General features: G+C 51.9%; 1 protein-coding gene across 2 annotated transcripts in view; it reads right to left on the bottom strand.

Moving 5' to 3' along the window:
* SLC12A4 (solute carrier family 12 member 4) overlaps positions 1-14132 on the bottom strand; it is a 53912-nt gene that overhangs the window by 5551 nt on the left and 34229 nt on the right. For both annotated transcript variants that reach the window (XM_044663210.1, XM_044663211.1), the window contains exons 4-15: positions 11078-11224; positions 10311-10365; positions 8701-8831; positions 8348-8589; positions 7995-8209; positions 6586-6750; positions 6224-6322; positions 5229-5286; positions 2917-3091; positions 1905-2023; positions 915-1013; positions 222-341 (exon numbers count right to left, since the gene is read on the bottom strand). In XM_044663210.1, the coding sequence (XP_044519145.1) occupies positions 222-341; positions 915-1013; positions 1905-2023; positions 2917-3091; positions 5229-5286; positions 6224-6322; positions 6586-6750; positions 7995-8209; positions 8348-8589; positions 8701-8831; positions 10311-10365; positions 11078-11224 (1625 nt within the window). The remainder of the gene's footprint in view (positions 1-221; positions 342-914; positions 1014-1904; positions 2024-2916; positions 3092-5228; positions 5287-6223; positions 6323-6585; positions 6751-7994; positions 8210-8347; positions 8590-8700; positions 8832-10310; positions 10366-11077; positions 11225-14132) is intronic.

Raw genomic sequence — 14132 nt, 5'->3', positions numbered from 1 at the left:
GCCGCCTCCCATCCGACCTGAGAGCCCTTTGCACTCTCCTTGCAAGGGACACGCTCCCTTCTGAATGGGGTTCCTCAGGCTGGTCCCGAGCCCCGAGGGGCCCTGACATCAGTCCTGTCCCCGCAGGCCTAGGCCTTGGGCCAGCCGGATGCCTCCAAGCCTTCTCGCCCCCTGAGCCGGCCTTCCTGCCTGCAGCTGAAGCCCCCTCCCCCAATACTCACCCCTGATACTCGATGTACTTGTAGATCATGCCCGCGATGAGCATGGCCACCAGGGCATAGTACCAGGAGGAAATAAACATCAAGGCCAGGCAGATGCTCATGCCCAGGAAGGACAGGGCCCTGCAAGAAGCACAGCCGGGCAGTGGGCAATCACCAGGTGCTCTTCCCCTCCCCAGCACTGCAGGAGATGGGGAGACGCAAGGCCGGGGACAGGGGGGTTGTAGGGGGGCACCTTCTGCTCCTGTTACACTTCTCTCACTGGGTGCCGTCTTCATGGGCCCGCGATGCTCCTATGGACCCCCGGGCTGAGGGGACAGCAGCGGGAGGCCCTCGTCCCTCGTCCCTCGGTCCCTGGTGTCGAGGGTCCTGGGACTGGCCGGTAGGCCCAGGCAGCATCGGGGAATGGGGCAGGGGCAGGTCTGGGATACGATAGCTTCCCATTTTTAGCCTTTGTTCTTTTCTTTCTTTCTAAAAAATCCTTACCTTCTGCACTAGAGTTAATATGTGCTGACTGGTTCCAAGGCAGAAGAGTGGTAAGGGGTCACGGGGGTTAAGTGACCGGCCCAGGGTCACACGGCCAGGACTGTCTAAGGCCACCTCTGAACCCAGGACCTTGCGTCTCCCCACCCGGCTCTCTATCTGCGGGGCCCCCAGCCACCCCAGCATTCATTTTCCATGAAGTTGCCAACTTACCAGTGATAGTATTTAAATCGGGGCCGCCAGTTGGGGGTCCTCAGCAGCGTCTGCACTGCGCAGGCCAAGTTCACAAACAAGTAACACATGAGAAAAAACCTGCGAAGACAGGAAGAACCTCAGAGTCCACGGCCCCTTCCTGCACCCCAAGAACTCCCAGAGGCTCAGCAGCCTCTTCTCTGGCCACTTGATTCTAGAGCCAACGTCCAAGGACAGAAACTGAGATGAAAAGGAAGAAAGGGGGCAAGAGGAGAAAGAGAAGAAAAGGAAGAGAGGAGGGGAAAGGGGAGGGAGAGAGGAAGAGATAGGGGTGGGGGAAGGGGGAAAGGAGATGGGGAGAAGGAAGAGGAAGGAGTAAAGGGGAAAGGAGAGGAGGAAGGAGGAAAGGAGACAGGGGAGAAGGAAGAGGAAGAGTAAAGGAGAAGGGGAAGAGGAAGGGGTAAAGGGGGAAGGGGAGGCAGAAAGGGGAAAGGCGATGGGGAAGGGGACGAGGAAGAGGGAACAAAGATAGGACAGTGAATAGGGAAAGGGAAAGAATGGGACTCATGCCTAAAAGTTTTACTTCCTTATCTGGACTTCTAAAAAACCCCAACATCTGAGATGTGTCTACAAGGGCTGCCTTAGCAACCACTGCCGCCTTTCCCGTCTGCTTTCTGGTAGAGGCTGTGTGGCACCAGCATTCCCAGCTCCCACCAGATCCCAGCTTTTACAAACAACACCGAAACAGAAAGCTCAGGATGGAGATTTGGAAACGGACCAGCATCTCTGGCTGCTCTTTTCTATTTTAATGGTTGTCCAACTCTGGAAGCTGGCATTGGGGAAACTAAGAAACCATTTCCACGTTCCTTGCACGTGGCTCTCTGACTGTTCTGGGGAGGATTCATGAGGTGGAAGAAAGGGGGCTCCACACAGTGGAGAAGACAGATGGGCAAAGAGTGTGGCCATTGTTCGGTGTTAGCCCCATCCCCCACCTCCCCTCCTGGGCCTTACATGGACAGAATGGGTGCCACCATGTCCAGAGAAGCGATGAGAATCCCAAGCTCTGCGATGAAGGCCGTCAGAAGAAGAGCCCAAGTCGGTTCCCCATTTGCCTTCCCGTGACCAAACACCTGAGGCCAGAGAGAAGCTGGAGGGGAAGGTGCCACCAGCCTCTGGGGTCTCAGGCTCCCCCCTCTCCCTTCCTTAACTAGCCACAGTTGGGCTGGTGGCATTAACACTTAAATCTAGGGTCCAGTCCCCCACTCTGGGTGGAAGAAAATGGGAAGGTTGCATAGACGGGTCTCCATAGCACCCCAGCCCTGAAGAAGCTCTCCTCCTCCTCCCTGCATGGCCTGCGCCCCTCAGATGCGGGCATATTTCCCCAGCACAGGGACTCCCAGGAGAGGAGGGAGGTTCAGCTGGACGGGTCTGGAGAGCCTGGGTTATTAGCCAAGTCCTAGGCCTGGTGTTCTTCATCTTTTTGGTGTCATGGACCCTCTGACAATCTGGTGAGACTTATGGGTCCCTTCTCAGGAGAATTTTTTCTTAAACCCTCCCTACTGTCTTAGAATCAATACTGTGTACAGATCCCAAGGCAGAAGTGGTCAGGGTTAAGTGGCAAGAGCTAGGAGATGGGGGTTAAGTGACTTGCCCAGAGACACCCAGCTAGGAAGTGTCTGAGGCCAGATTGGAACCCGGGACCTCCCTTCTCTAGGCCCAGCTCTCAGTCCACTGAGCCACTTAGCTGTCATCCCCACAAAGAATGTTTTTAAATAATCGAAGGAAATGGCAAGTTTCAATCTCAGATTATTGAAGGAAAAAAAGATTACTGACAAGTGAAGAATTAGTGAAAACAAGTCATTTTTTTATCCCATCCAAGCTTGTGGACTCCCTGAGATTGACCCCAGGTTAAGGAGGCTGGCCAAAGGCCATCCTGAGTCCCCCCCTGGCTTCCCTGAGAGCAAGGCGCCTCCTCAAACCCTCCCACTGGCCTGGCCTGAGACTTTGGTCCCACTGAACGAACCCGTAGGAAGGGGATGATGTTGTCCTTGGCGATGGCCTGCAGCAGGCGCGGCGCCCCCGTCAGGCTCTGGAGGCCGGCCCCGCATGTGGAGAAGAAGGAGCCGATGACGATGACCCACGGGGAGGGCCAGGACAGCGTGCCCACCACCAGGTTCTTATTCACGCCGTCACCATACCTGCGGGAGAGAAGACCCAGGCATGAGCTCTTCAGGCCACCCCGTCCCATCCCGTCTCCAAAGAGGAGGCTGATGAGGACCCTCAGCATCCCCAGCAGGCCCCGAAGGGCACAGCAATCCCGACCACTGGCTGCAGAGCCCTCCCCAGGGGCCTACGTGCTGGGGAGCTCGCCCTCAAATAGGCCAAGAATGGCGAGCTCTATGTGGAAGACACGAGGAGCAGCTGGGCCCAAAAGGGAATGGGGAAACGAGGGGGTGGAGCATTCTAGGCCCACGTGAGGCCTGGGTTCAAGGAGCTGCTGGAGCAGTTTCCAGAAGGGCCTGGGTCATCCTGGAGGTAACAGGCAGCTAGTGGTGGGTCAGCCCTGGCCTTTTTAAGATCACAGCCATGCAAGGATGGCTGGACTGGAGTGGGGAGACATGAGGCTGGGAAACCATTGAGAAGGCTGTTATTGAGTTGTTTTCAGTTAAGCCTGATTCTCTGTGACCCCATTTGGAGTTTTTTTGGCAAAGATCACTAGAGTGGTTTGCCATTTCCTTCTCCAGCTCATTTGACAGCTGAGGAAACTGAGGCCAACAGAGTGAAGTGACTTGCCCAGGATCACACAGCTCATTTGCCATTCCTTTCTCATTTGACAGATGAGGAAACACAGCTATTAAGTGTCTGAGGCTGGATTTGAACTCAGGAAGATGAGTCTTCTTGCCTCCAGGCCTGCCCACTGCACCACCTGGCCAGCCCTAATTAGAAGGCTATCTCAATCCCACAGATGTGAGGGTCTGAGTTAGGGTAGAGGGGCGGGAAGGGGAGGTGCACCAGGTGATCTGTGGCAGTAAAGACGACAAGATCCGGAAAGACTGGATGGGGGGAGGGGGGGATGAGGAGACAAGGACACCTGTGCCGCCCTGCCCTGTCCTAGGAGCCCAATTTGGAAGCAGATAAATTATTTGTATATAGAAACACAGATGATGATAGATAACACAATTTCTTACTGCAAACAAAAGAGAGAGGGACTTATTGCATCAAGTTCAAGGACAGGGTGGGAGGGAAGAAGCCTATAGTAGAGAGATGAAACAATACGGAAAAAGGCACGGGGGAACCATTCGGTTAAATGGACAATTTTTCTCATGTAAAAAAAATGATTTTGAAAAAGTTTCCATATATTTATGGAGAAATGAATGTTTTCAAAACTGCTACTTACAACTGTGACTAAAGATATTCTGGTAAAAAAAAAAATCATCAAAGCTGGGAAGTTTGGGAAGCAAGATAATGAGCTGTTCTGGACGTGCTGAGTTTGCGGTGCCTCCGCGACATCCAACCTGAGAGGTCCAAGAAGTTCTGAAACTCAGGAGAGGGCCTGAGGCTGGACAATCTGGTCTGGGAATCATCTGTGTTTCGATGACCCATTAGAGCGAACAAAAACAAGATCGTTACATGTAACCTGGAGGTCAGGCTGTGGGATCCAGAAGGTCTGCCTGGCACATCTCCCAGCCCTGGCAGGGGCAGAGGGGAGCAAGGGTCGGGCGAGCCTTGGCACTGATCGGCAAAAGGGAGGAGAGCAGAGAAACTTCTAGGCAGAGGTCTGCCAGAGACATCTGGAGCCCAGGCGCTCATGGCTCATCCCTCAGGGCCTTTCTTCCTTCTGTTCCCCTTGGATACTTCTCCCATCCCCTCTCTCAGCTTCCCCTTTCCTGGCATTCTGAGCTGTTCTGGAGAACCCCGGGCATTCTATCAGCCTGTCCCTGGAGAGGAAGGGACAGCTGGCAGCTGGCAAGGGTGTCGAAATCAGTCATACTGTCTTGGAGGCAAAAGTTGGACCCCAAAGCTACACTCTGAGTAACTGAGAAAAGCAATGATGTTTTTGGAAAATACTGAAATAGACTTCCCTCTCTGCGGCATAGATGGGGGCCTCATAGGGCAGCGTATTACAGATGTGCCAATGAGTCCATGCCACGTGGGTCTGATGAATTGCTTTATTGCTTTTTAATTTGTTATGCAATTAATTGCTTTTTCTTTGTCACAAAGAAAAGATCTGAGGTGGCAAGAGGGAAAATCCCCCTTCCCCAAGCTGGAATATTAATATGGAATAAAAGCAAAAGGCATTGATAAAAAAGTACATTTTTTACATAAATCACTTACTTATCTCTAAGGACAACCCCTTCAATGCAGGCCCCAAATAGCACCACGCTGCTAAAGTCTGAAGAAAACAGTCAAAGAAAAGGTCGATGGCTCTCCAACCCACCCATGCCCCATTGATGGCTCTCCAACCCACTCATGCCCTATCAATGGCTCTCCAATCACCATGCCTCATCGATAGCGTGCCAACCCACCCACACCCCATCAAAGGCTCTCCAACCCACCGATGCCCCATTGAAGGCTCTCCAACCCACCAGCTGGATACGTCTGAAACAAGCCCAACAACAACAAAATTCAAGGAATGGCCAGTTGGGGAGCCTGCGAGGGAGAGAGAGCGACCAGCGGGCATGTGGCAGATGTGAGGAGTATCTGTGTGCAGGGGCTGACCAGGCAGGATCTGTGTGCCCGTCTGTCCGGTGTGCGGGGCAGAGGAAAAACGTGCTCAGTGTTTATCCCACGGGGTGTGAGGTGCCGCGGGATCGGTTCAGGCACATCATTGGCCAGCGTCTGTCTATGTATCCGAGTGGAATCGGGCCAAAGGTTTTGTACTGACATTGCTGCAGCTGCTTGTTTTGTCCTGCGTGATCTCTATCCTGGGTCTGTTTAGGATCTCTCCACATAATGGGAATTGTGAAAGGGATTCCAATTTCATTTTAGACTTGGGGTGTGAATAGATCCGTTTGGGCTTTTCCCAAAACCTAACTGTCCCGTTAGCGCTTCTCCATGGGTTTCTTTTTTTAAAAAACCCTCACCTTCTGTCTTAGCACCGATTCTGAGGGGTAAGGACGAGGCAGCCGGGGTTAAGTGACTGGCCCAGGGACACTCCTCTAGGAGGCAATGCTTGAATTTTGTGGTGGTTGGGGTCATTTCAGACACGTCCACCTCTCTGTGATGAGGTTTCGGGGTCGTTCCTCAGGCTGCCGGCAGGGGGTGCCAAAGGGCAGTGGAGCCAGGACGGGGCTGGGAGAGCCCAGCCATGGACACCTTCAGAAGGATACACACGAGGGAGGTCGTGATGATGGCCAGGATGGTCCCCACTGGGATGGATTTCTGGGCATCCTTGAGGTCTCCGGAGCGGTTTGACCCAGCCATGATGCCTTTCAGGAAATTTCAGAGTTTTTTAAAATTAAAAAATAAAATAAATATAAATAAATAAATAAATAAATGAATATCTAACAAATTAAACAAATAAATAAAGATAAATAAAAAATAAAATAAATTTTAAAAAATTTAAAAAATATAAATGAAAATGAAAATGAAATAATAAAAAAATACATTTTCTAAAATAATTTTTCCCGTGGCGTTTGGGGTGCCTCTGGCCTCCCAGCTCACCCCAGAGGACCTGGCTCACCGGCCTCACCTGTCACAGAGGGGAAGAAGATCCCCACCAGCACCGTGAAGGATGTGGCGATGTCGGCGAACACGTAGAGCGGGAGGCTGCCCTTCTGGCCAGGCACGTCGACGGAGGGCAGCCCGGGCTTCTCCAGGATGTCGCCCTTCTCCAGGTAGCTGCTCCACAGGTTATCTTGGGGGGGAAGGAGCAGCATGAGCCCTCGGTGAGGGGCTGGGCGGGCAGAAGCCAGCCCAGCTCCCGGCTCGGCCCTTCTTCTCTGTATCTCTGTTTCTCCCAACCAAAGGAAGAGGCTCCAGTGTGGGGAGTCACAGGCCCCCAATTCAAGGCTCTTGCCAGAGAATCACTCCCCAGGCCCCTACTCTTCTGTGGGCCTCAGTTTCCTCATCTGTCCCAGGGGGTGGGATGAGATGGCTGCCGGGAGCTCTTCCCCATTCCTGGGATGTCCTCTCGGCTGCCTCATCCATGAACCCCGTCTTAGCCGTGATCATTTCGGCACTTGGCCCCCCGACATGTCTGTGGATATCTCGGGAGGAAAAGGAGGGTTGGGAAGAAGGGCTGCAACGTGGTGACTAACAGGATCTCACCAGGTCCTCGCAACAACCCCGGGAGGGAGATGTTACGAGGACCCCATTTTACAGACCAGAAACCTGAGGTCACACAGCTAGTAGCATTTCAGGCCAGATTTTTTTTTTCCCAAACCCTTACTTTGTCTTAGAGTCAATACTGAGTATTGGTCCTGAAGCAGAACAGCAGTCAGGGCTAGGCAATGGAGGTGACGTGACTTGTCCAGGGTCACCCAGCTAGGATGTGTCTGAGGCCAGATTTGAACTCAGGACCTCCCATCTCTAGGCTTTGGCCCTCCATCCACCGAGCCACCCAGCAGCCCCAAAGCTTACCCTTTAAAGGGGCTCCAGGCTAACCTCTAGGCCAGTGATTCCCAAAGTGGGTGCTACTGCCCCCTGGTGGGTGCTGCAGTGATCCAGGGGAGCGGTGATGGCCACACTTTTTTTTGTATTATATTCTATTCTGAGTTCAATAAATGGTTTCATAATTTCCAGGGGGCTAAATAATATTTTTTCTGGAAAGAGGGTGATAGGCCAAAACAGTTTGGGAACCACTGGGCTAGGTCAAGGTTTTCACCTTCTTAAGGGATACCACAGGCTCCCCTACAAGCACTAACAGGGTCCTGAGTGTCCAGCAAGGCCCCCCCAGGAGGCGAGCCCTCGCAGGCCAGCACCCGGCCGCCACCAGCCCCCCCAAACAGAGGCCCATCGTGGGCTCTGTGGGAACCTGTCAGGTCAGTGCTGGCGAGGCGGCTCCCTGAAAGGAGAAACGTGGCCTTTCCTGTCCCCGTTGGGGTGACACCTAAGATTTCCCCCCTGCCGGGGTGCCCCAAGCCCACCCCCCACACCTACCCTGCAGAATCCCGCTGGCGGCTCCGGGGATCCCCGAAATCTCCGTGACATTGTTCTGAAGGAAGTACTGGTCGCAGCCCTCTGACGTGAGGTTGGACGTGTGGCAGAAGAGGAGCCACAGCTTGGTGGCCACCGTCTCGTTGTCCACCACGGCCGTCTTGGCGCAAACGTCGAACTGGTCCCGGGACAGGGTTCTGTTGCCCAACATGCACACTCTGGCGGGGAGAGGGCGAGGCCCGCTGAGGGAAGGCTCCCCCCGCACCCCCCTTTGGACGAGGCGGCGACGGAGGCCCAGGCCGAGGCGAATCCCGGCCGGATGGTCTCCGGCCCCCCCGCGGCTCCCTCCCACTTACGGGAACACGGGAGGGTCAAAGATGGATTTGATGCCGCCGGCGTAGATGGACAAGATGGAGATGATGACGCAGGCCAGGAAGAGGGAGGCGAATTTGTTGACGTACTTCACGCCGACAAACACCACCACGGTCATGAAGGTCAGGAAAACGGTCCCGTACACGCGCATGTTGTTGAGGGTGGCGCTGGACGTGTCGTGAGCCCCTGCGGGGTGGAAGATGGCGGCCGGCGGCGCGATGTACGTCTGCAACGACCAGAGCGGGGCTCGCGCACAGACCCTTCCCCCGCCGGGCCCGCTTCCTGCTCGCACCCTGTTCCCAGGGGCCGTCCCGGGGGCGGCAGCGGCTGGACTCACCAGCAGGATCTCGATGGCGCCCAGGATGTACATGGCCGCGGCAAAGGTGGTTCCCAGGTAGAAGCAGAGACCCACGGCTCCTCCGAACTCGGGCCCGAGAGAGCGGGAAATCATGAAGTAGGAGCCCCCCGCTGGAGGGGCAGAGGACACGCCTGAGTCCACGCTGCCTCTCCCACAGGCCCCGCCACGGGGAAGGGCTGCCCCTGCGGGCTGGCCCCTCCTCTGCCGCTGCCCGGCGTCGGCCTCTTTTTACCCGTGTCCTGGGCTCTTTCCCGGCCGTCACACCTCCTCTTCTGTCAGGGGGGCATGCGGCGGCCGGCAGGGGCCACGTGCAAGGGCCACGGCCAGGATTCCAAGTCAGAGCCGTCTATGGCTTCCTGTCTCTGGCCTCCGTCCCCTCGTGGGTAAGCGAGGGGCTTGGATCGGGGGTCTTTGGGGTCTGTCCCTGTTGGGTTTATGAGCTAACTCCTGCTGGGCTCCTCCATTCACTCTGAGGCCCCAGAAGCAAAGAAAGGAGCCTGGGGGGTGGGGGGGCTGGGACCCCGGCCGGGGTTTCAGGCTGGTCTGGCTCCCCTTAGAAACAAAGGCCCAGGAAAACCCAGTGGAATGGGGCGCTGTCTATGGGAGGGGGGTGGGAGGAGGGGAGGGAAAGAACACGAATCATGGAACCGTGGAAAAACTTTCTTAATCAATTAAATAAAACTTTAAAAAAAAGAAACAAAGAAAGAGAGGCCCCAGCCTCTGATCCTGCGGCCACTCTGGCAACAGGAGTCCTAGAGGCTATTGTCCGGCCCGTGAAGCTCTGAGAGAGCCGTTAACGGGCCTCTTCCAGGAATGAGATAAAACGACTCCTTTCCCCCCCAGAGCGAGTGATAACTAGCCCCTGCCATCTGGCTACCATGGTAACAGCATCCAACCCGTGGCACGGCCTACACGGAGAGATAAGCTCCCGAGTTCCCAGCGTGGCGGGTAAGCTCCAGGCCGGCCGGCCAAGAAAGCAAGCCGACTTCCTCCGAGCCCGGGCCGAGGCCGCAGAGTCCTCCCTCCTCCATAAGTGGGGCTTGGGCATTGCTCCGAGCGTCCAGCAGGCCTGGGCGAAGCCCCTGCCTTCCCTGGGCCCTGGGCTGCAGAAAGGCCGAGCAAGAGCCCCTACTAAGAATAAGAATGAAGGCACAGAAGAAAAGGCCCTGGACGTAGGCCCGGAAGGGCCCGCCAAGTTCAGCCTTCTCATCTGGCAGGGAATGAATTGGATGCCCAGGAGAGGGAGCATGGTTTGCCCAAGGTCATGGAGGCAGGACTTGAACTCAGATCTTGTCACGTTAAATCCATCACTATTCCGTTCTAGCCCAATCACTTGGACTCCCACGGTGTCTGCTTCAGTCCTCTCTAAAATAAAGATGGCAGACTGGCCAAATGCTCACTAGCTCCGATGACCTACAAGATCCCTTCCCATGTGGGCGCTCACAGCACTTCAGAGCTCGACGGGAATTTAGCGGTCAGCTAGGCCACTCCCCCTCCTCCTAGAGTCCGAGCAGGCTCGTCCGCCGTAAGGGCACCCGCTCGAGAGGCCGCAGCCCAGAAGACGGAGGACCACCCTTCCAAACAAATACCTGGAACAACCCCATTGGTGGCGATGGCGCTCATGGAGATTGCCGTCAGGAGGGTCTAAAACGACAAGAAGTTATAACATGAGTTACTTAAATACCCCCAAAGACTCCATCATCAGTCAGAGAGAGGTTAGTCACGGGCTCACGTTCTGACTGCCGCAGAGGAGTTCAACAGGGGAAAGTCTGCCTTCTAAGTATTCTTTCTTCTTTAACAAAGCAACCAACCAATCAAACATTCCTACCCCAATAATCAAGCAAGGGGTGATATTGATGGCAGGGGGGCACTAGGTGGGCTCAAGCCTGGAGGTGGGAAATCCTGGGTTCAAGTCTGATCTCAGACACTTCCTAGCTGGGAGACTCTGGGCGAGTCACTTGACTCCTATTGCCCATTCCTTACTGTTGTTCTGCTTTGGAATTTTAATTTATTTAGTATCAATTTTTAATGATTTATCATCTATTTATTTATTTAGCATCAATTTTTATTATTGATTTAAAAAAAATTTTAATTTAGTATCAATTTAATTAATTTATTTAGTATGGATTCTAAAACAGAAGGCAAGGGTTTAAAAAAAAAGTGGCTCAGAACCAAAGCGCCAAGTTCTGTGGATCAGAAATTCTTTCCTTTCTGCCATTTGTTCCCTTTGAGAGGTGCCCTCCAAGGGTCCACCCCCACCTACCCACCCCTCCTCCGGTCAGACTGGCCACCAGGCCAGGGTCCAGAGTGTCTGGGTTTGGGGGCAAGAAAAGGCAAAGGGCCATCGGGTACTCACGCAGCAGCAGCAGATGAGGACGATAAGGAAGGACTGGAGGACGCCTGCTGTGCCCACCATCCAGGTTAGGCGGAGGAACAGGATGACCCCGAAGATGTTCTGCATGCAGGGCAGGTACACGCCCATGAGGGTGCCCATGCTGGGCGACTGTGAAACAAACAAATGCCTGGTCTGAGTCTGGGGGGGCCGCGAGGGCTGAGGGAAGGCCCGGCTCATTTCAGCACGATCGTGCCTATCACCCACATTCCTATTTTTGGCCTTTACCACCTGTCGACTTCACCCATTTCTTGTGTCCGACTCTCGGTGTAAAGCCACATAGTGAGCTCTCGGCTGACCATCACAGCCAGAAGCAGCCAAATACTCTGGATAACAGAGAGCTACTTCTCCATCTATAGAGAACATTTTAATGAAAATAATCTCCATCCACACAGAGGGCATCCTTGATGAAGATGCCAGGGTCAGAGAAGACCTCCTGCCACTCCGCTCCAACGGAGGGGTCCTGGCCTGTGCAGACGGAATACTGCCGCGACGTCTCGTCTTTCTGTAGCTGCTAAAATTAGGGTCGCTGAATTTTTCCCTCTTTTCCTTTATTTTTTAATACTAATTTTATTTATTTATTTTAAAAATATTTCCCCATGGTTACATGATTCATGTTCTCTCCCTCCCCTCTCTTTTTCTTCTTTAAAAAAAATAATAATTCTGTTATAAGGGTTGGCTCTCTGGGAGAGAAGTAATGAAGAGACACAAGGGGAAATCTAGGTGACATCAACATAAAAGAGAGAAATAAAATCTATTTTAAAAAAAGGTTTGTCCTACAATCCACACATTATTCACGGAAGCAGATGACAAAATGCCTATTCGGTTAGACTACAAGATGCTGCTAGATTAGAGGTTTTACCTGGAGTTTGTAAACCTGGTTTTAAGAAATATGTATTTTGATTGCTTTTAAAATTCTGTATTAGAATCAATACTGTGTACTGATTCTAAGGCAGAAGAACGGTAAGGGCTAGGCAATGGGGGGGAATTAAATGACTTGCTCAGGGTTACCCAGAAAGGACATGTCTGAGGTCAGATTCGAACCCAGGATCTCCCATCTCCCTGAAGAAAAAGTGTTTTGATGTTTGAAGCTTTTAATGTTTTAAAATAAACCCAAGCATCTCCCTGAAAAAGTTTTTAATGCTTTAAAGTTTTAAAATGAACCCAAGCATGTCCCTGAAGAAAAAGGTTCATCTCTCGTAAAGACCGATATTCTACGGGTGTCCTATGGCTGTAGGTCATGGATCCGTCCAGCTTCCGAGGAATGAGAAAGGGCTGTCGTCACCCAGAGGGCAACGGAGAGGCAGACGGAGAACGTGACCAAGAAGTCACTACGAAGGAGGGTCCGAGGGAAGATCTCACCAGAAAGGCAGTTTGGGAAGAGGGATGATGGGTAGGGAGCCAGGCCAGGGCCTCCTCCTTGTCACAGCTTTTCTAGGCCTCAGCTGTAACACCATCTTCCGTCTCTGACATTCTGCGTTCTGCAGGCCCTTTTTTGCCCTCTAATGTTCTAGGAACCATAAAGAGGGCCTTGGGAGAAGGGATGAACTGGGAGGCTGGAAGATCTGAGTTCAAATCCTGCCCCTAGATAACGCCTAGCTTTGTGACCCTGGGCTAGTCATTTAACCTCTGCTTGCCTCAGTTTCCTTATCTGTAAAATGAGGATAAAAATAACAATAACTTCTCAAGGTTGGTGTGAGGATCAAATGAGACACCATTGAAAGAGCACTCTCTTAAATGATATCTATTATGGTGGTTGTTGGTGCTAATACTATTATTTAGTGCCTTCTCAAATCCACTCTGTCGCCTTCCCCCTTCCCTCCTACATGGGCCACACTTTGAAAAGGGCAGTGAGGCTAAAAAAGCAATGAAGGAACAACCTCCTCCGGCCTAAAATAACCTCCGCGAGTCACCGGAAGTGGCTGGGGTCAGACGCCCCCTCCAGAAATAGGCCCTTCTAACTTAGGGGTTTTTAGGCCAAAGGCCCGGAGTAGACGCGAGACGGACCATCTCCCTCTAGGAAACCCTACAAAAACGACCAAATGGGAGCTGTCGAAACTGGCCCAACTTCCTGGCCCGTCTGTGAGGCCTCAGGGTGCGAGTCAGAGGGTTTCCCCTGGAGGGGACGGCCCAGGAGGAACAAGGCCTCGAGCCCGAGAGAACCAGGCAGAGAACCAGGCGGCCTCTAGAAGAGGAAGAGCCGCTTCCAAACAGACCCCAGGCCGAGCCCGTGGACCCCTGCCAAATGGAGAATTCACTAACTAGGAGAAATCCCCCATCGTGAATAGAGAATTACAAATGAAAACTTCTCCTTCCCGGGAGGAGGAAGGAAAAGGCTGCTGGCAGAGCCAAGAACTGGTCCCACCATTCTGGAAGTAATTTGGAGTTTTGTGAGAAAAATGAGACTGCGTGGCTCGTGACTTTTGACACGGCGATCTCCGAGGATGTCAACAATCGAAAGAAAGGCGTGCGAGAGAAAGATAGAAGGTAGATAAAACATGCAGCCCACATACACATACAGCCATGCATGTACATGCATACACACATGTATAGTCACATGCACATACAAGTGTATAAGTTTTGTTTATATATAAATCAATACATACACATATACACATGTACATGTGTGATTACATGTTTAAGTTCTATATTAAATATATTATACAAATTAATTATATTTATATTAATTTATATAATATAAATTACACTAAAATATAGTGTATATTTTTATTTACTTAAATAAAAATCTACTAAAAATATAAATTATACACATAATATATGTGTACATGTTTTACATGTAAATATATTTATATTAATTTATATAAATAAAATTATAAATGTATACACACATGCATATATATAGGTGGGTATATGTTTTGTTTATATATATATAATATAAATATACACATATGCATACACATTTGCACGTGTTTACATGTTTTGTTTATAAACAAACATGTTAATATATTTATATTAATTTATATAAATAAAAATATAAATGTATACACATGCATATATA

Source organism: Gracilinanus agilis, chromosome 2 (genome assembly GCF_016433145.1).
Source record: "Gracilinanus agilis isolate LMUSP501 chromosome 2, AgileGrace, whole genome shotgun sequence".
NCBI classification, from domain to species: Eukaryota; Metazoa; Chordata; class Mammalia; order Didelphimorphia; family Didelphidae; genus Gracilinanus; species Gracilinanus agilis.
The sequence above is the reverse complement of the archived record's forward strand: the minus strand, read 5'-3'. Positions and strand labels throughout refer to the sequence as shown.